The sequence below is a fragment of the Pseudorasbora parva genome, chromosome 17, assembly GCF_024679245.1.
Source record: "Pseudorasbora parva isolate DD20220531a chromosome 17, ASM2467924v1, whole genome shotgun sequence".
Classification (NCBI taxonomy): domain Eukaryota; kingdom Metazoa; phylum Chordata; class Actinopteri; order Cypriniformes; family Gobionidae; genus Pseudorasbora; species Pseudorasbora parva.
The window spans coordinates 31,426,404-31,447,550 of record NC_090188.1 but is presented as its reverse complement, the minus strand read 5'-3'; the positions used below and the strand labels follow the sequence as shown (position 1 = coordinate 31,447,550).

General features: G+C 38.6%; 1 protein-coding gene across 1 annotated transcript in view; it reads left to right on the top strand.

The window, feature by feature from the left end:
• Positions 1-1,286: 1,286 nt before the first annotated feature.
• Positions 1,287-21,147, top strand: part of loxl4 (lysyl oxidase-like 4) — a 46,541-nt gene continuing 26,680 nt past the window's right edge. Inside the window, exons 1-7 of the mRNA XM_067421944.1 lie at positions 1,287-1,321; positions 3,984-4,299; positions 7,182-7,507; positions 8,235-8,449; positions 18,081-18,119; positions 18,250-18,463; positions 19,722-19,902. Of these exons, the coding sequence (XP_067278045.1) occupies positions 4,005-4,299; positions 7,182-7,507; positions 8,235-8,449; positions 18,081-18,119; positions 18,250-18,463; positions 19,722-19,902 (1,270 nt within the window). The 5' untranslated portion in view covers positions 1,287-1,321; positions 3,984-4,004. The remainder of the gene's footprint in view (positions 1,322-3,983; positions 4,300-7,181; positions 7,508-8,234; positions 8,450-18,080; positions 18,120-18,249; positions 18,464-19,721; positions 19,903-21,147) is intronic.

Genomic DNA, 21,147 nt, shown 5'->3' with positions numbered 1-21,147 from the left:
TAGGCGTAATGGTTTTTATACCGTACAAACTGTATTTTCTATCCCCTCACACTGCCCCTGCCCCTAAACCTACACATCACAGGAAACATGCTACCTTTTTACTTTTACAAAAAAACATTATTTAGTATGTTTCTAAATTCTTTTGCATTGTGGGGACTGCTGGCTGGTTCCCACAATGTAGGTTATCTCAGGGTTATAATACATTTTGGGGACATTTGGTCCCCACAATGTAATATTAGCAAGTACACACACATTTTCATGTTTTATGGGGACTTTCAATAGACATAATGGTTTTATACTGTACAAACTGTATTATATGCCCTAAACCTAACCCTACTCCTAAACCCATCACATAAACTTTATACATTTTTGCATTTTCAAAAAACATCACACACAATTTTTAAGCGGTTTTCCTCATGGGGACCAAAAAATGTATTTGTAACGAAACAAAAATATATTGCAGTATATTGGAAAATATCATGTAATACATTAGGCAATATATTCACATTTATGGGATTTAATATTTATAATCTCCAGTATATTGCAATATATGAAAGCGGCAATCATTTGCATATTTTGCAATATATTACAGGAATATATAATATATTGTATAATACCATTAATATATTATTCTATGAATTTACAATATATTATAATATATTTCAAGTAATATATTGGTAAATATATTTTCCTTTCATAAGGGCAGGGACAACGATTTTAAATATTGTCATCTTTGTAGGGACATTTTGCCCCCATAATGTAAGGTTTATCAGGACACACACACGCATACACACGTGTATATATACACACTCAGAAAAAAACTACAAAAGCTCTCACTGGGGCGGTACCCTTTATAAAGGTACACCTTTGTACCTAAGGAGTACAGATAAGTATCCTCAAAAGTACATACTAGTACCAAAAGTATACGAATTAGTACATAAATGGTACATATGACAATTTACATTTTAAAAGGTTATAATGTGTATGCACTGTATACATTTTACAATTTAGTGCAAATATACTAAAAAGCAAACAACTGCTAAATTTCACAATTCTGTTAGAGAGGCATTGATGTGAAACACGTTGAGGATAAAAGATGGAGACATCTGTGGGAGGGATGTTGAAGTGATGGAGGGAGAGGGAGAGAGAGAGAGAGAGAGAGAGAGAGAGAGAGAGAGAGAGAGAGAGAGAGAGAGAGAGAGAGAGAGAGAGAGAGAGAGAGAGAGAGAGGGGGAGGAGAGGGACAGAGTGTATGTTCAACTCTCTCCTTCATTCATTTTCCTCCAGTCCGTGACTGACGTGACTCACGCGTGGCTGCCAGGTGAGTGAAAATTGACTTAACTCTTTGGCTCCTAATGATATGATTGAATATGTGCTCTCTATCTCTCTCTATTCTTGCTTTATGTCATAGTGGGGTTTATTTATTGATTCATAAATTAAGCCCTTGAATTCTGGCCACTTACTGGAATGAGGTTGAAATATGTTATGAACAGGGAAATATATTTGTATCTCTAATTTTGTGTCTCCATATAGATATTGATAAGTAATAGCTTATTATTCCTGTTTGTTGTTTGGATACTTAATCATGTTGCTACTTAGGCCTCTAGATCTCTAAACTTTTTGTCCATCCTTTCGTGTGCCCTAAAGCTAAGTGGCCTAATTTTGCGGGTGAAATATTTTACATATACCTTACAAAACATTTAAGAGCATGACATGAGTCATAATTAACTGGAAAAAAAGGAAATCAGAAATAATATTTGGGGTATTAAAAGTGCATCTCAATTCCCATACCTGCCATATGCACTATTCTATGAGATTATAATGTAGTAGTATAAAATAGTGTGTAATAGTATAAATAGCATGTTCACACAAATAAAAAGTGTACTTTAAATACCTGGATGATGCACTTAAAGGGATAGTTCACCCAAAAATGAAAATTAGCCCATGATTTACTCACCCTCAAGTAATCCTAGGTGTATATGGCATTCTTATTTCAGACAAATACAATCTGAGTTATATTAAAAAAGCCCTGGCTAATCCAAGCTTTATTATGGCAGGGATTGTTGCTCTGTTTTTGAAGTCCATAAAAATGCATCTGTCCATCAAATAACGTGCTCCACACGGCTCCGGGAGGAGCAATAAGAAAAATATCCATATTTAAAACTTTTAAAAATGAAAGTTCAAGCCAATCGCCTTCTGTGGAAAAGTGTTGAAAGTGCCTTCTCTGAGTTCAAGATGCGTACCCGATGTCCGGCGAGCGTACCTGGTTGCGTAAGCCTTTAAATTGCAGAGGCACTTTCAACACTTTTTCCATAAACTGAATAAGGAAGGCGATCAGCCGAAACGTTACTTTATAAAGTTTTAAATATGGATATTTTTTTACACAAACGCATCAATTAATTTCTTAAGGCATTTATTAACCTCCTGGAGTCATGTGGAACGGTTATTTGCTTGACAGATGCATTTTTATGGACTTAAAACCCTCAAGCATCAATCCCTGCCATTATAAAGCTTGGATTAGCCAGGGCTTTTTGAATATAACTCTGATTGTATTCGTCTGAAAGAAGAATGTCGTGTACACCTAGGATGACTTGAGGGGGAGCAAATAATGGGCTAATTTTCATTTTTGGATAAACTATCCCTTTAACCCTCCAAAAAACCAAGGATGGAATGTTGGACACTTCACACATTCAACTGTCGCAGATTTAGTTACGTAGCGGAGGGGGAGGGGCTATTAGACGCCGATGTTTGCAACTTTATTGACAAAATATAAAACTATAAAATTCATGGCTGAGTGTATGCTGCCTTTACTTGTTATTGGAAATTTCCTACTTCCCACTTCTAAAGTTGTGATTACAAGTCTGTCGATTCAAATGCTTTGTTGTCAGAAACAGGACACCAGGTTTATTCTTTATTTATATGGAAAATCGTATTAAAGCCAAAATTGTATTTAGCGTCCCATTTGTTGAAAATCATATAAACATCTAGATAGCTTACTGACAATTCTGGAATTTTTGTCAAATCTATGCTATTTTCTGTATATGAAACATAAAGTATGCTTCAAATGTTTATTCATGTATGTAAATATACACTATTTTAACAAGACAGCACTGTAAAAAAAAATATTTCAAAGTTATTTCAACTTAGATTATGTTAAACTGACTTAAAAAATGTGTTGCCTCTTGTATAATTTATAAAAAAAGTTTAAAATTTCGTAACTTATTTTGTTGAGTTAAAATAATAAAACACGTTGTCATAACTTATCGAATATATATATTTTTTTTACAGTGAATGTAGCTGTTGTGGAAAAAATATATAAAGAATATCAGTCACACCAGAAATCATTTTTCTCTCTGCCATGTTTAAAGCTTATGGCCCGCCCAACTCATAAATTTGGGCATTTAAATGATCCCCGAGCTTCCCAGTGGTAAAAACGACTTGAGAGGGCATTCATGTCAAATATTTAACTAGAAAACTTTTACAATAATTCTGATTACATATAAAGGCACAAGGCAGTATAAATTCATAATGTGTGCATATAGTGTTTAGTGTGTCATTTGGGATGCAAACAAAATATAAAAAAATATATATCTTTTTTTATTTAGATTAGTTGTCATAATGCGAAAAATCCTAATGGTCTTCAAAAAGTTGGTCTTTTTTTGAGGTAGAAGTGAAATGTGGCCTGGACTCTATTAGACTTAGTCTTTCCAAAATAATCTTATTAATAGAGCACATTTTTTTAACCTCTTTAAAAATCGCTTTTGCAAAATATGTTTAGACAAAGACTCCTCTGATACCAGTAGCTTATTAAAAGTAGTTTATTACTGAGTCACCTCATGGAGGCTGCCATGTTGAGATCACATGACCAGCCGAATTCTACTCAATTTATCTCTTATCACTTACTCAGTGCAACTTCGAAATTACTGTTAATTTAATTTAGTAGTTTATTTAGTAACAAGGACCCCTGTTATTTTCTATTCCAGCAGCCTCACCTGTGTGCAAGCATGATTCGGATCATATCTCCCTTGTGTGTTCTTCCCTTTGCGCTCCTCTTTTTGTGCACGAACGCACGTCCCGATTCGCCTGCCCGGTCAAGGCGTGCTCCCGCTGCCAAAGTGCGACTGGCAGGAATCGGCCACAGAGAAAATGAGGGACGCGTTGAAGTCCTGCACAATGGGACGTGGGGCACCGTATGCGATGACGATGTCGACATTAAACTCGCTAATGTGGTTTGCAGGGAACTGGGTTTCCAAAATGGCATAACATGGGCACACAGTGCCAAGTACGGAGAGGGAGATGGTGAGTGAATTTCTCTACTAAAATACATGGAATGTGGGTTATGAATCTCTTTTGACTCAAATTAAGATTCTGTCATCACAGCCATTGTTGTCCCCAACCTGTTTGACTTTCTTTATTTGGTAGATGTTTAGCAGAATGTCAGCGCTGCTCTTTTTCATACAATAAAAATGATAAAAGCCGCCATTCTCCAAATTTGAGTTTTTAGGTGAACTATCCCTTTAAGTGTTTTAAACACATGTCTGAATAGCAAAGGTTTAAGAAATGTTATTTTCCCATTTAACTGTGGATTATGTGAAACACTTGAGAGCAATTGTGTATGGAGGCGCATTGCTGTTTAAAATAGCTGTTTTTCACTAGTGCAAGTGTACAGAGCTACTGTTCTTTACGTCGCCCAAATAGTTCCCTGTAATTTCACTTTAAGGCAGCTATAAAGACAGCCACTAACCCAAAGCATGTATAACACTTAGTTGGCAAGACAACGCTGTCATTAAAACTAAAACAAACCCTTCAGACAGCTTCACCAGAGCTCTTTTGTAATGCTTTTGATGGGGACACTTCTTTCCCATATTAAAGAAGCATTGTGTACGTGAAGCCTGAAGACTTTTGCTTTATAAGCTACTTATGTAATATGTACCATTTTTTTTTTCTTAATATACAATTGCAGCATCACCTTTTTCCTCTCGGAGTCTGAAATGGTTCAATAAAGGTTGCGGTGTCACTAAACCCCTCCTTTACGAGAGCCTACTCTGCTCTGATTGGTCTGATGGCCCAGTCTATTGTGATTGGTCGACTGCTTACAGTGCATGTCAGAAACAAAATATCCATTACCATATAATGATGCCAGTAGTGAAGGCATTGGTTTTACCATATCAATTTTAAGTCCTCATCCTTTGGAAGTGCATGCAAAGGGGATTTGCTTTCGCAGCGTATAAAACGGTGTCTTTTTGACATTTTGACAAAACAGACCAAACCTTTCCAAGCCTCAGCTACAACTATAATGTTTGAGGGCACGTCAAAGTTGACGTTTGGTCCAATTTTTGGTCCAATAAAGACCATAAATGGCATAATCCAAATTTGTTAGGTTCGAGTAGGAATTAAGGCCCTATTTACAACTGATATTGAGATGCATTTTGGTTGATCGTATTACAAGTGGACGGAGCTAAATACAGGTGTAAACGGGGTCTAAAACTTTTTGAGCTAGTCCACCTTTAACCACTTCCAGAGGTTGTTAAAAAACGCATTCGACAAGATTGCTTTCGTAGTGTAGATGCACAAGTGGTTGAATGTGTTCGAACAGCCACAAAAAAAAAAAAACGCCTATTCTCTGCCTACTGACCTTAATGCATAAACATTAAGGGAAGTGCGCTAGCCAGAAGGGATTGAAACTTTAGCCGCGTTTCCAACGCAATAACTTTCCCCAAGAATTAGGGACTAAAGGATCAGGGTAAACATTTCCCCCTCAGAAAGTCCCTACTTTTTCAAAGTTGAGAGCTTTTGGGGTGAATGTTCCTGGGAGAAATTGTACCTAGTAATTTCGGTGGAAGCGTGGCTAAAGTCAGCTGGAGAGTTTACGAAAAACGCAAAGCACAATGTTCTCTCACCATTCCTGATTTCTAACACACACTTCCATTTGTCTTGCACTTTGGTCTTTTGAAACTTTGCAAGACATTTTACATTCACAACCAGCTATATTACACACTACCTGAAAGGTAATATCTGAGAAGCTTAAAGGACAAATCCGGTGAATTTTTAAGTTTATCTTGATCGTTATATCTTTGTGGGTACAGTCTATAGAAAAAAAAAAATAACCGGATTGGTGCTTGCAACACGGAGCTATTACAGTTAATGCCACTGCTCATTGGCTCGTCGGTTCTCAGTATTGAACATGTCCGAAAGAAATGGTTTTCGATTCTGTACTGCTGATCCGAGAACCGCTGTAGTTTCAGTTACACGCTCATGCTCAGGATCAGCTGCTCGTGAGTTCATCAGATCATCAGATCTCTCAGCAAAACATATCTCAGTTCAGTGAACGGTTGGAGTTACAACATATAATTCAAGACATTAGTCCAAAATGGTGAACTGGTTTGCCCGGTTCACTAAAAAGAACCGGTTAAAAAGAACGATGTGTTCGTGAGAGAACTAGAGTGATGATCCGATCGGGCTCAAAAGTGAAGAAGAAATGATTCACGTTTGTGCCTTTCCGAATTGTGGCAACAGAATGTGAAAATTTGCAGCGAACACTTGACTAACTTACACAGAAGCAAAACAGCGGGGCCGGTTGAAGAAAAATGCCATTCCGTGGTCGAAGATGGGTTCAACCACTGTGGAGGTAATGCAAACTTTATTTATCCTTTCATTTGGGCACACACGGCTTGAGGAAAGATGTGCAGTATTAAAATAATCATGCTTTACACACAACACTCTTTCCAACTATTTGCCTTTTTTTCGGCTACAACTGCGTTCCCACGGGACTTCAGTGCGAGACTGCAGCTAGCCGTCTAAAACACTATTTACGTGAATTTATACAACGGCTAAGTGGCTAAATGCATCTCGCTGTCATGTAAGGGCCCTGTTTATGTTGGACAGAACTCTTAACTGCATTTTGTGTCTGTTAAGAGGCACAAAGATTCCCTTTACGTTTATGCCCCCAAAGCTGCCATTATAGCTGAGTGGGGGCTCTGGGCATTAACTGTAATAGATCCGTGATTCAAGCACCAATCCGGTTCGTTTTTTTCTTCTTCTATAGACTGTACTCACAAAGATATAAAGATCAAGATAAACTTAAAAATTCCCCGGAGTTGTCCTTTAATAAGGGTACTCTAAGACCCATCATTGCTGTTTTATTCATCTAATGCTTTTGTAACCGCTAACAACTGTCCCAGGCCCCATTTGGATGGATAACGTGAGGTGTGAAGGAACAGAGAAAACTCTGAAAGACTGCAAGTCGAATGGGTGGGGTGTTCATGACTGCAAACACACTGAGGATCTCGGGGTGGTCTGTAGTCCAGAAAGAAGGCTGGACCAAGTGCATCCTGGAGTCACCAGAAGAGGGCACACCATCGCTCTCAGACCAAACGCAGTCACCTCAAATCGTTGGCAGGACATTTACTCTGGTTCAAGAACACATTCACATCTCAGACAAGGCAACGGACATTCCCAGGATCATACCGGATGGGATCAATTCTCCAGACAGCAGTTTCATAATCCGGTAAACAGATTGCAGTAGATCTGAAATGCTTACGGTTAACTCTAAACTGAAACCTGACCGTGAAGTTTTAATTCAGAAGTAATCTCATCTGCATGTTCTTTAAATTTAGGATTGAGTTGAACATTTAAATAAAGCATTTATTCATCTTTGTGTCATACTAAACTCATCTTACATTCCTTCTTCTGTGGAACACAACATAATACTTTTTAATGAATACCCTTTAAAAACTTGGAATATAGGGCACTAGTTGCATTTGACCACATTTCCAATACTTTTATAGTACTTTTGCGCTATTTTTATGCATGACACGTACAAAGAACATAATTTGGTCAAGTACGGCATGTTCCTAGATCAACATATTTTGTTGATCCTGGAACAACAGTCCTGTCTGAAAATGTTGTTCTAACCATATCCCCACCCTAAACCTAAGCCTACCCAAAAGTTATCCCTAAAATCTGGGAAATTATAGCTAAATAACACTGATGTAGAAGCAACTAACCCTGGTTGATTGTAAGCCTAAACTTGACATAAACTGTAAACTTGTCCCTTAATCTGATTGTTGATTGGAATGTTGTTCAAAGATGTATGTAGTTGAACATGTACTTGACAAAGTCACGTTTACCTTTGATCAATATGCGGGTAAACGGTGGCAGATTTTTCATTGTTGGGAAAACTATTCCCATTGCAGGTATGTTTATGAGAAAATGTGTTTTCAATCTTCCTCTAGTCTGCCAGTAGGGTGAGGATTGAAGAAGTCCGTCTCAAGCCAGTCTTGATGGTTACAAAGAGGCGCACTCTTGTCACGGAGGGTGTGGTGGAAGTAAAGCATGCTGGGAGATGGAGACAGGTGTGTGATAAAGGCTGGAGTCTGAATAGCAGCAGAGTTGTGTGTGGGATGCTTGGCTTTCCGGACGCGGAGCAGCCCAACATGAACACCTACAAGTGAGTCCTGCACTTCTAATGATAAATACAACATGTGCACTGGCATTTGTCTCTGAGGTTTTGGTTTTGAGATAATTAGTATTATATTAAAACACAACTTTTAGTGCTAATTCAATGTTATTGGCTAATGTTAGTTTTGTAAATTTCATTATGTTAGGGTTTCCCAGACTTTTGACTAACAACATAAAATCAGGTCCAGACTGCAGCATATTCTGTCCAAAATCTGCCCACTTGTGCGGGAAAAACTGTCTGGCTTACATCTTGCAGAAGTGTAGCAGCCAGCAAGAGTTTTATTTGTACGTGCTTTTTAGGTTTGGGTAAATATAGGTGAAATTAGGTTATATACTTCATGATTCTAAAGTTCAGGGTCTGTTAGGTTTTTGAATGAAGTCGTTTATGCTCACTAAGGCTGCATTTATTTGATTAAAAAAATACAATAAAAAGTGTAATATTTTGAAATATTAACATATTATAAGAATAACTGTTTTAAAATGTAATGTATTCCTGTGCTGGATAATCTGATTTTGTACATCATTACACCAGGCCTCAGTTATATGATCCTTCAGAAATCATTTAATATATTGTTGTTGTAATATTTTACATGAGGAGAAAGTTAAAAATCTATACTTACTTAGTAAGTATAGTATTTTTATAGTATTTTTATCTATAAAAAAATACTTTTACTTTAAACCCACAAAATCACAGCCTTAGCCCATTCAGAAGTACCGGTACTTAAAAACCTACACAGCCTGACAAAAATACAAATTTTAAAGAAAAACATCAGACGAACTTATTAGCTTTTGCATCTAAAGTCTTCATATACAGTATATATATTTTTAAATTACATTTTTTTTCAATGAAAATATACTCCATAACCTTAATAATATTCATTTCAGTATAATTTAAGAAAAAAAATATAGAGAGACCGCCGTTTTCTTCAAGGGATCCTATCTATCTTTATTCTTTTCCCTCTTGTTTTGTTTGTTTTGGATGTTTGTTGGACCACACAGGCTGTAGTGAGGATGATATTGCATGACGAAAAAGCTAATTTCTTAGCACTAAAAAGATGTTTGTCTCTGCATGTAGTGGAAAGTGAAAGATTCACCTCCTCTGTTGGTTGGAAAAGCCCGTCTGTTTCCCTTATCTCTGTTCCCCAGGCACCTTTCACAAACCTGAGCACTTAAGCGATGATTAAAAGATCTTTCAAACGTACTGATGCTATCTGGACCTCAGTGTTGCTGAAATGAACGGTCTTTTCTGAACGCTTAGATTTAAGTAAGAAGTCTAATATTCCTGCTGATTGTTATTGGAAAGGGACATCAGTTTAAAGCCTTCAAAGTGTCTGTTGTTGGAGAAAGGGCTTCGGGTTTGTTTAATGATTTTATTGACATTGTCACCCTTGATTTTCTCCTGCCTTCTCACAGAATGTTTCCCTGAACAGTGTTGCGAACCAAGCTTTCCTGTCACATTGTTGTCTTTCTTGTTCAGCTCTTTTAATTATGTAAACAGCACATTCATTTTGGGAGTGTCTGGGCTGTATTTTACCTTTAGCTCTTATTCTAAAAGGCCATTTTTACAGGTTGTCTTCAAGAGCTCTATTTGTGTAATGGGTTTAAATATAACAGTGATGGTACTGTGAATGCGAGTCCGCTGGAGCTAGAGGCTTACAGACAGGAAGAGGTGCGTCTTCAGTTGCTTCTTAAAATATGTGATGTTCTCAGATGTTCGGATGGAGATTGGCAGCTCATTCCACCAGAGAGGAACAGAGTGAGAGAAGGTTTTGGAAAGTGACTTTTTGCCTCGAGGCGAGGGAACAACAAGACATTGCCCATTCAGTAACCTCAGCTGGCAGGAGGGAGAATATATTTGTGGTATTTGATTGAGGTAGGGGGGAGCTGTTCCTGTGGGAATCCTGAAAGTCAGTGTTAGAACTTTAAACTTCTGGCCACTTCTGGGAGCCAGTGGAGTGGGATCAGGAGGGGTGTGACGTGGTATAAATACAGAATCAGAGATGAGTTGTTACTGCTCTTTTCAGAAAATGTTAATTTCGGTAACTACTTATAAACCTATACACATTATCTATCTATCTATCTATCTATCTATCTATCTATCTATCTATCTATCTATCTATCTATCTATCTATCTATCTATCTATCTATCTATCTATCTATCTATCTATCTATCTATCTATCTATCTATCTATCTATCTATCTATCTATCTATCTATCTATCTATCTATCTATCTATCTGCCTGCCTGCCTGCCTGCCTGCCTGCCTGCCTGCCTGCCTGCCTGCCTGCCTGCCTGCCTGCCTGCCTGCCTACTTATTTTTGTCTCCTGCAACCCAGTTGCCTACCCACTAATATTTAATTTAGATGAAGCGTATTTTTATTACTTTATTTTTTAATTTTTTAAAGGGTCAGTGTTGTCTGCTAACACCAGACCAAGCTCAATCTTTTAATCTTCTAATGGTCTGGGGAGTCTGCTATGTATTTTTACTGCACAAGAGGCGTGATCAACTGACATTGTTCAAATGACTGTGTACAAAATTGGATAGTCCTTCAACCAATCATACCACAAGAAGCGTGATCAATGAGCATAGTTCAAATGACTCCGTACGCAATTGGATAGTCCTTCAACCAATCATACCACAAGAAGCGTGATCAACGAGCATAGTTCAAATGACTCCATACGCAATTGGATAGTCCTTCAACCAATCAGACCACAAGAAGCGTGATCAACGAGCATAGTTCAAATGACTCCGTATGCAATTGGATATTCCTTCAACCAATCAGACCACAAGAAGCGTGATCAACAAGCATAGTTCAAATGACTCCGTATGCAATTGGATATTCCTTCAACCAATCAGACCACAAGAAGCGTGATCAACAAGCATAGTTCAAATGACTCCATACGCAATTGGATAGTCCTTCAACCAATCTAGACTACAAGAGGCTTGATCAACAAATATAGCTGAAATGACTCCGTGCACAACTGGATAGTCCTTCAACCAATCAGGGCACAAGAGGCGTGATCAACTGACATAGTTCAAATGACTCCGTATGCATTTGGATAGTCCTTCAACCAATCAGACCAAAAGAAGCGTGATCAACAAGCATAGTTCAAATGACTCAGTACGCAATTGGATAGTCCTTCAATCAGACCAACGACCCATCGTTTCTCTATCTGTCATTGTGTTCAACCTGCCAATAGCGCGCCTGGTGGATAAGCTAGTTTGTGATTGGTCCCTGTAAAGTTGTAACAGGCAGGATAGAAAAATGTAGTCTGACGTGGTCAAACTCAATTCTAGTCAGAATATGAGTCTGAAACTGCTCCACTGGGCTGTGATTATGGGGCGTGTTTCAACCGAACCAGAAAAGACATCAATTGGATAGACCTACAACCAATCAGAGCAACGAAGCGACGAATTGTCAAATGTCAACAAACAGAGCTCAACTGAACTGTGTTGCCAAGTCCACGTTTTTTTCCCCGCGGGTTGTTTTCTATGTTCGCGGGTTGGAGCGACTATTATGTGAAATAGACCCATTAGTGTGAATTTTAGTAGGGAACCGTGCCAAAATAACACACATTTTACCCCCCAAACGCCATTTCCCCCCCGGAGAACCCCCCGAGAAGCTATTGTTTAGGGCTAGCAGTTGGCGGGTTTTGTTGTAAAAACTTGGCAACCCTGTCTGCACGCACGCTGAAATCAGGCTGGAATACACGATCTTTGCCGGTGTTGTAAAAAAATAAAATAATTTAATGATACACACAGTACTTACCCAACATGATCATAATTTCTGAGAGAAATTGTGAAGGTGAATGCATATAGAAACAAGCTCTCCATTTAGGATTCGAAAAAAATATAATCCAAGCCCCTTTGATGACGTGCATGATTACGTTACTGTTGATCATCTGTCCATCATCGTCTAAAGCCCGCCCTGATGATTTCATTGGTCCGAACAGTTTCTGTTCGGGGATAATTACTCCTCTATGGAGCGAGGCCAGATTGAACTGCTCGACCTAAAAAATTTGTGGGCGGGGCTAAGTTCGGCTGGCATCCAGGCTAAGAAATATATACAGGTGTCTGTAACAAATCTTAGATGGGAAGGAAGGAGGCGGGAACCGGCGAATGTTTCAAAACTTTAATTCACAAATAAATAAACAAAACGAAAGTAAAACCGCGGACAGCCCCTCACGGACGACTGCCCGCAAATACCCACTCAATAAACCGTGGGCAGCCCCTCACGGATGACTGCCCACATAAACCTAATAAAACATAACTCAACATAAACTCCAGGCCTGGTCCTCTCTCGTCTTCCGCAAGCCTTGCCCCTCCTTTTATGCTCCCGTCACATGGCCGCGAGACAAGACCGGTGTGCCATGCAGCTGGCACTCATGAACATTAATCACCGGCCCGCTCTCGCGGTCCCTCGCCCCGCTGCCTGTCACACCACAGTGTCGAAATAAAATCCAATAAAATCACCAGCAGATCGAGCTGGGTTTACCTGGTCTTAGGTCAGTGTACATTAATCAACATTCATGATTGTAAATGTACCCAAAATAGCCAGAAGGCTAGTTTTCATTGAACGTCCCTTTGCCAGCTATTATAGGCTTTTACTGTCTTAGTTATTTACCTACTTACCTACCTAGTCAACTACCTAGCATTTGCTTACCTATCTTCTTAATATCCTAATTTTCTACCTACCTTCTAACTACATTTTTTACACTCCTACCTAACTACCTACCTTTTTTACCTACCTAACTACTACATTATTCTTACCCTCCTGCCTACCTACCTTCTTGGTGACCTATCATTCACCTACTTGCTACATATCCACCCTTTTTATCTACCTACCTAGCTACCTTGTTTTTTTTTATTGATTTTTTTTAACCAAAAACCACTTAACCCCCATCCACTGTATCTACAGTTTTTGCCTACCTCCCTATTTATTTTCTTCCCCTCCTTCCTACCTACCTACTAACCTTCTTATTTGTCTGTAGCACAAACACATTTTATTTCACAAGCAGTAAATCCATCTAACTCTGAGCAGGTTTTACTTTAACTTGAAATAGTTTGTGTAACAGTTACTACCTGCTGTTCTCATTCATGTTCTTACTTAATTTTTATTGTTGCCTTATTTTGCTCCTCTTATAGGATGCTGTTGTGGTTTTTTGAGTTACCACACTCACAGCACAGCTATTTCATTCCAATCGTCTGAATGGACTTTGGCCGTGCTGGCATGTTGTCCCATGTGCACATTATAAAAAGCACCACCTTATTCTTATGGGTCTGCGGCCTAAAAGCTTTTTTAGGTTTGTGCTGGGGCGGTATAAGTGTTGTATGTGCTTTCTGCTGATGATTCCTTCAAGGTCTATCTGCTGTTGCAAAACAATATGTCCTGATAAATGTGCATGAGCGTTGAGCAATTTTCATTTTTTATGCTCTGCAAAAGCAAATTCTTAACCTGCAGATAAGATAGTTGACAGGTTTTTGCTATCTTTTTTTAAGGCTTTGTGCCCTTTTTCCTGAGAATCCTAATCTTGAGGTCACAGGAAGACCTAAGCAAGCTTTTGTTTATGCATGACTCAAAGACATGCCACAAACAGCAACTCGAAGATGCTGTTTGAACTTAAATTAGAGCTTTTAGAGCTGGCTGTGGCTTTTGTGGCTTACATCCTAGGGAATCTCCATTTGGCGTTTTCTCGTCTGTGAGCGTGCCCAGTACCTGACCTCACTATGTAGTACGTGCGTTTCGTCTCAAAAGAGCACCAGACTTGGCAGATGTACTGAAGAGCGATCTCTCACACTCCCACTCAGCGTCTCAGAGATCGCGAGCCACCCCGCCCTGACACTGCTTCTTCTGGATCGTCCGCTGAAGATGCTGTAATTAAATGTTGAGCCCCTCAGAAGATTTCCACGTTTCTGGCGAGTAAGGGAAAGGCAGATTACAATTATAGCCTGTCCTTTTGGCTGCTGTGTCAGCAGGACACACTCTGTGTCACAGAGGAAATTGAAAGACTTAAACCACAGTTTAGAAAACAAAATACACAAGAAAAAAAATACATAATAGGTCTGATTTTGTCCTTTCAGTCTAAAGCAGTGCCCCAGTAAGAGTGTTTTTAAAGAAAATCAGTTTGTACTGTAATATTTGGCTCAGTGTAATTTAATTGCAGACTTTAAATTTAAATTTAAATTTTCAATCCATTGAGAATAACCTTTGAGGTTCAAGCATCATAATCAGCATCTATGCTCATGTTTAGACATTCAACATTCAGTGGTGTGGTGTGAGAGATTTGTCATAATTTTTTATTATTTATATGTTGTATTATATCACAGGATGAGGCAAAACATTTTTCATCTAATCAAAGGCTATGGCCAAATACATAACCTGCACATTAGAGGTCTTCACGGGTCCAAATATACCTAGCGTTGTAGCCATCGTCTTCCTTCCTTGTACCTGATTGTGATGTACTACAATATTCCTCTCTTGTGTTCAAAGCATGCTTGATTCACTCATCATTTCAGCTGTAAAGTCCACTTTATGTCACGGTGATCGATTTATGCGTCTTTGCAGATTTGCATTTCGACTCGAGTTAACTCACATAATAAGTTTGACTGTTTGCCCTTTTGAACTTATAACGATTGCTCGTTCAGTGCCATTGCCGTTGACGTTAGCATTATTTATTTGCCATAATCTCTGTGAGCCAAATCTGACTAGCAGAACTTTAAGATTAAACAAGACGGTTCATTCATATTATTTTTAGTCACAGCGGAAGCTCGGGTTGCCATAGAAACCATTCTTCTAGAAGCGCATTTGTGAGGTCAGGCACTGATGTTGGACGAGAAGGCCTGGCTCGCAGTCTCCGCTCTAATTCATCCCACAGGTGTTCTGTCAGGTTTAGGTCAGGACTCTGTGCAGGCCAGTCAAGTTTCTCCACAATAAACTCGCTCATCCACGTCTTTATGGTTCTTGATGTGTGCAGTCATGTTGGAACAGCAAGGGGTCACCCCCAAACTGTTCCAACAAAGTTGGGAGCATGAAATTGTCCAAAATGTCTTGGTATGCTAAAGCATTAAGAGTTCATGTCACTAGAACTAAGGGGCCAAGCCCAACCTCTGAAAAACAACCCCACACCATAAACCCCCTCCACCTAAATTCACACTTGGCACATTGCTGTCAGGCAAGTACCGTTCTTCTTGCAACCACCAAACCCAGACTCGTCCATCGGATTGCCAGACAGAGAAGTGTGATTCCTCACTCCAGAGAACAAGTCTCCACTGCTCTAGAGTTCTGTGGTGGCATGCTTTACACCACTGCATCTGACGCTTTGTAAGGCTTGAATGCAGCTGCTTGGCAATGGAAACCCATTCCATGAATCTCTCTACGCACTGTTTTTAAGCTAATTGTGAGCAGTGCCGTTTCTAGGCATAGGCAAACTAGGCGGTCGCCTAGGGCGCCAACAGCTGGGGGGTGCCAGTAAGATTTTTTAGTTATTTCATATATATTTTATTATTAATATTTCGTACTTTTGCTATTTCGAGGCATTATGATTAGTTGCAATTATTGGAGTGAAGTCGCCATGGTGATAGTGGCGCTTCTGTAATGAGATCATGTACAGGGCGGCAGGGAACGTAAAGAGTTTTAGTTTCATCATCATGAAGAGGTCAAAGCCATCAGGTGCTCAGTATCGTCAAAAAAAAAGTGCAAGATATGAATCTTGCCTAGGGTGCCAGAAAGGCTAGAAACGGCCCTTATTGTGAGCTACTTTGGAGGTCTGTATACAGCTATTGACTCTGCAGAAAGTTGGTGACTTCTGCACACAGCGCCCCTCAGCATATGCTGACCCCGCTCTGTAATTTTATGTGGCTGAGTTGCTGTTGTTCCCAATTGCTTCCACTTTGTTATAATAGCACTAACAGTTGACCATAGAATATTTAGTAGTGAGGAAATTTCATGAATGGACTTATTGAACAGGTACCTATCCAGGTATCAATTTTGATTTCACTGAGCTCCTGAGAGCGACCCAATCTTTCACAAATGTTTGTAGAAGCAGTCTGCATGCCTAGGTGCTTGATTTTTGGCCATGAAAGTGATTGGAACACCTGAATTCAATTATTTGGAGGGGTGTCCCAATACTTTTGGCAATATAGTGTGTAAATATTACTATTAATATTACTATAGTATATTCCCAAAAACTTGCATCCTTGTATTCTATTATGTCATAACTGTAGAGATTAGTCGTTTAGCTCTACTACTTTAGCACCCTATTGCTTAAATAAATGCTTAAACAGCATAACTAAGCTGTAGTGAGAGAGAAAGAGTTTTGTGTGTATGTGCATAGACTAATGCTTAAAACAGTGGCATGATTGTTGTCTCCAAACAGACCAGCTCTCTCTATCATTAAGTTTTCTTGGTTCAGCAGTAAACCAAGGGTGGAACTCTTGGACTAATTACATGAGCAGGTGGGTATTTCAGCGCCAGCAACTGTAAGAAGAAAAAGAACAAATATATACAAGTTATTGTCCAAAGTATCTCTTCATGTTCAGAGCATTACATTTGATATGTATAAGGCTAGCTTAATATATAAAATAAATGATTTATTTATTTGAATGCTAGCTGTAAAGGATCGTTTTTTTTAGTTCTGTAGCTGTAGACCTGAATTACGAGAGTGTTACTCTGCTACATAGTGTCATATGGTAGAAACATCCAGATCCTTTAATGAGGTCATTAAACTGGAGATCACACACAGCATTGTACTTTAGTTTGCTGACTGATATTCTCTCTTGAATTTCATTTGTTAAGACGTCAGGAAAGGGAGTCTATTAAATCTGTATTGAATGTACTTGAAAAGTCCTTATTTAAGTAGACTTAAGCAGACTTTTAGTAGATAAACACTTTTATGTCTGTAGTTCAGATTCAGCAAAATCTGAGGAAAATCCTTTGGGTTAACACCCCACATCTTTAATAAATACCACATTTAGTTGTACAGGTGGTGGATGATGACAGTGATTATATAATGTGTCATTCTGATGACAGGAGCGTTAGAGAGCAGGTGTCATTGGGTGAATCTCTCTCTCTCTCTCTCTCTCTCTCTCTCTCTCTCTCTCTCTCTCTCTCTCTCTCTCTCTCTCTCTCTCTCTCTCTCTCTCTCTCTCTCTCTCTCTCTCTCTCTCTCTCTCTCTCTCTCTCATATTCTGAGTATAAGTTTGTCTCAGTTTGTTTTTTGGGAAGTCTTACTGTGTCCATTTCAGGATACCAAAATGCCGGTGGAAATATCTGTTTATAGAATGTACATATTTGAAAGCCAGTTCAGTGGTAGATTAAGTTAAAACATATGTGCTTTGATGTCTGTGTCTGTGGGCCATACATTTTATTATTATAACAGCAATGTAAACAGATGAATCTTTAAAGTAGCTTAAATAAAGACACAAATGGTAATGAACCGGTCAAGACCTGGAAAAGTGAGTTTTTCCTCCAACTGCCTGGATGACAACAATCTTGTGTGGTTTATTTGCCTTTTTTTCCAGTGCAAAATATATATTTCTAATATTATTTTTAAATTAATAACAGCATCATAAATTGCATAATTTTTATAGATATTTTCAACATGTCGTTTTCCATTTACAGAAAAATTTGGGATAAAAAAGTCAAGGATTCAACAACCAGGTGAATTCAGTTTACTCTTCTTTGCCACATATCTGCATGCACACTAAAGCATGTTCCTTTGCATCAGAACATCTTATTACTCTTAATTTCCCTCTCTTAATATAGTCTTGTGAACTTTGATGTCTCCTAGATTGAGTCAGATGACTAAGAAAAAAGGATTCTGGGTTGAGAAAGTACATTGTCTGGGTACAGAGCCCAGCCTGGCGGAGTGCCACGCCCAGCTGTCAATCCCTCGAAGCCCCGCCCCCTGTAAGAACGGTCGCCATGCTGTGGCCCGCTGTGTCCCAGGACCACAATTTGCTCGTATGTCCTCTGGCAGACCCCAGGCACCTCACCCTGTGCAGGTAATCCTTAAAACTGCCAGCAAAAAACAGATTTTTTTTTATCCAGATGGCTTTTATCTTTTTATCCGGTTTTAGATAGTCTGGACAGCAAAAAAATCTGATTTAAAATTAAACACAATTTAGAGTTCCACTTTTCCAATGTTTTCTTCAGTTTTTATTATTAAAAAATACCTTTCTGATGTGATAAGTGATATGTTATGGGAAAAGGGAATAGAGCACGTTCGTTAAAAGGCGGATTTGCGTCAAAACCTTTGCCATGTGCCTTACTGTCAACAATCCAGGATCTCTTTTATCATTTTGTCTGACGCAACCAGTAGTCAGTGGGTGGAGTTTATGTAAATAGCCTCTGGGGTATTTAATATTAAATAGTTTTTAGAATGAATTGTCCAATTCTCACTATTAATTAACTATTAAATTGCCTCAATAAACTCCTAATTAGGTACTGCTTATTAAAAGTTAGTAAGGAAGTTATTAGGTAGCATTGAGGGATGTAGAATAGGGTCAAATATGGTCATGCTGAATAAGGCATTAATATGTGCTTTATAAGTACTAATAAACAGCCAATATCCTAATATGCATACTAATAAGCAATTGAACCCTAAACTAAAGTGTTACCATGTAAATAATATGAGGCGCAATGATTTGATCTACAAACCTTCAACCCTGAATATTTTCAACCCTGATGTTTTGAATGAAACAGAACTGGCATAAACAATACTGATCAAAAGTTTCCAAAATAAAATATTAATTAGTTGTTTTCAACATACTATTTTTTTTCTTTCTTGGGCACCAAATCAATATTAGAATGATTTCTGAAGGATCATGTGACACTGAAGACTGGAGAAATGATGCTGAAGATTAGGACTACATATTTTAAAATATATTAGAATAGCAAACAACTATGGTATATCATAAAAAGAATGTCATAATGTAGTGTTTTACTATATTTTTCATCTAATAAATGCAACTTTCGTGAAGTTAGACTTTCAAAAATGTGTACAGTTGCATTTTGTCATGGGAGAAATGTCATGGGTTACACAGATATTTAGGGTTGGGGCTATTAGAAGCCGCCATTCAAAAAAAAAAATAATAATAATAATACATTTGTTGACCACTAATCTGAAGATTTGGGAAGGCAGTCTCATTGGTGGTCCTCAAATGTCTACTGTGGTTGTAACAACCCTGGTACTTTGGGCCTGAGGTGGAAAAATAAGATTTCCTGAAAGTAACCTTGCCCATCTTTTTTCTCCTCTCATAGCTGTCAGTGCGCCTGAAGGCAGGGCCACGTCTGGGAGAAGGCAGAGTCGAGGTTCTGCGAGAGGGAAAGTGGGGAACTGTGGTTGACCACCTGTGGGACCGTATCTCAGCCAGCGTGGTGTGCAGAGAGCTGGGCTTTGGCTCTGCCAAAGAGGCTCTTACCGGAGCATACATGGGTCAAGGTGAGAATTACAGTAGTTTAAGCTTGTTGACCCAAAAATAAAAAAAATATATATTATTTGTTATTATTTACTTACCCTCATTCTGATCCCAGTTGGAACCGCATGAGGGTAAGTAAATGACAGAATTTGAATATTTGGAGGAGGTGTTCCTTTAATCTGCCAATATGGTGTTTTTGGGAAGAAGGTGATTCATAATACAAGCGTGGTTATTACTGAGTTTGGCACATGATTTCTGAGTAGTCTGAGCTTAATAAAAAAAACTCTGCTTATCTGTGGGATACGCCTGTCTGCAGCTGAATATAAAAGCAGTCTATGGCGTGACATGAGGATCTTACATTACGCAATATCACACTCTTCAGGTACAAAACATGAATGTTGGCAATGACGATTCTTTAAGCCGCGGAACTTTCCCTGAACTTTCTGTTCCTCAGATCCACACTGCGTGTTAGTTTACTTTAGCTGAGTGAGACAAAACTCAACGCCGATCTGTATTACAAGCGGCATCTTTTCCCTTTGGCAGAGCAATTATCCCATCTTGTCGGAGTGAAGCGATGACGGTAGCAATTTATGAAAGACTTGCAGATATCGCACTGATGAAAAACACAGCCACTACTTTTGTGCAGTGTTTTTAAGAAATTAAGTTTGACTCAAGGTGTTTCAAAGAAAATTAAACCATTCAAAAAAATTAAAGGATAAAATGTTGATTTATGGATTATGACAATTTTAGGGCTCTGTTACTTTAAAATATAAGCTGTAATGCACCGGTAGGCCAGTGACTAGTATGAAAGTACAGACTCTTAAAAATGAACCTGCATAAGGCTGACCATGCACTTTCATCTTCTGAAAATAATCCAATCAAGATTTTTAATTTAACACTTGTCAAGTGCCAAATTCTGTAAGAACAAATAGTCTTTATAATGTTACTTGCCTGTTACTGGCTGACAATGTTGTTTTTAGGAATGGCACCTTTAAAATTAAATTCAAAGCAAATAGCTGTTAAGTGGTACAACTTTCTTCTTTTTTTTCAAACGAATGGAATATTTGAAATATTCCATACATTAATATTTAAAGGGGGGGGGGTGAAACACTCAGTTTCAGTCAATCTCATGTCAATCTTGAGTACCTATAGAGTAGTATTGCATCCTTCATATCTCCGAAAAGTCTTTAGTTTTATCATATTTATAAAAGAAATATGGGCTGTACCGAGTCTTTCCGGAAAAAACCGAGCGCCTGGAGGCGTATCGT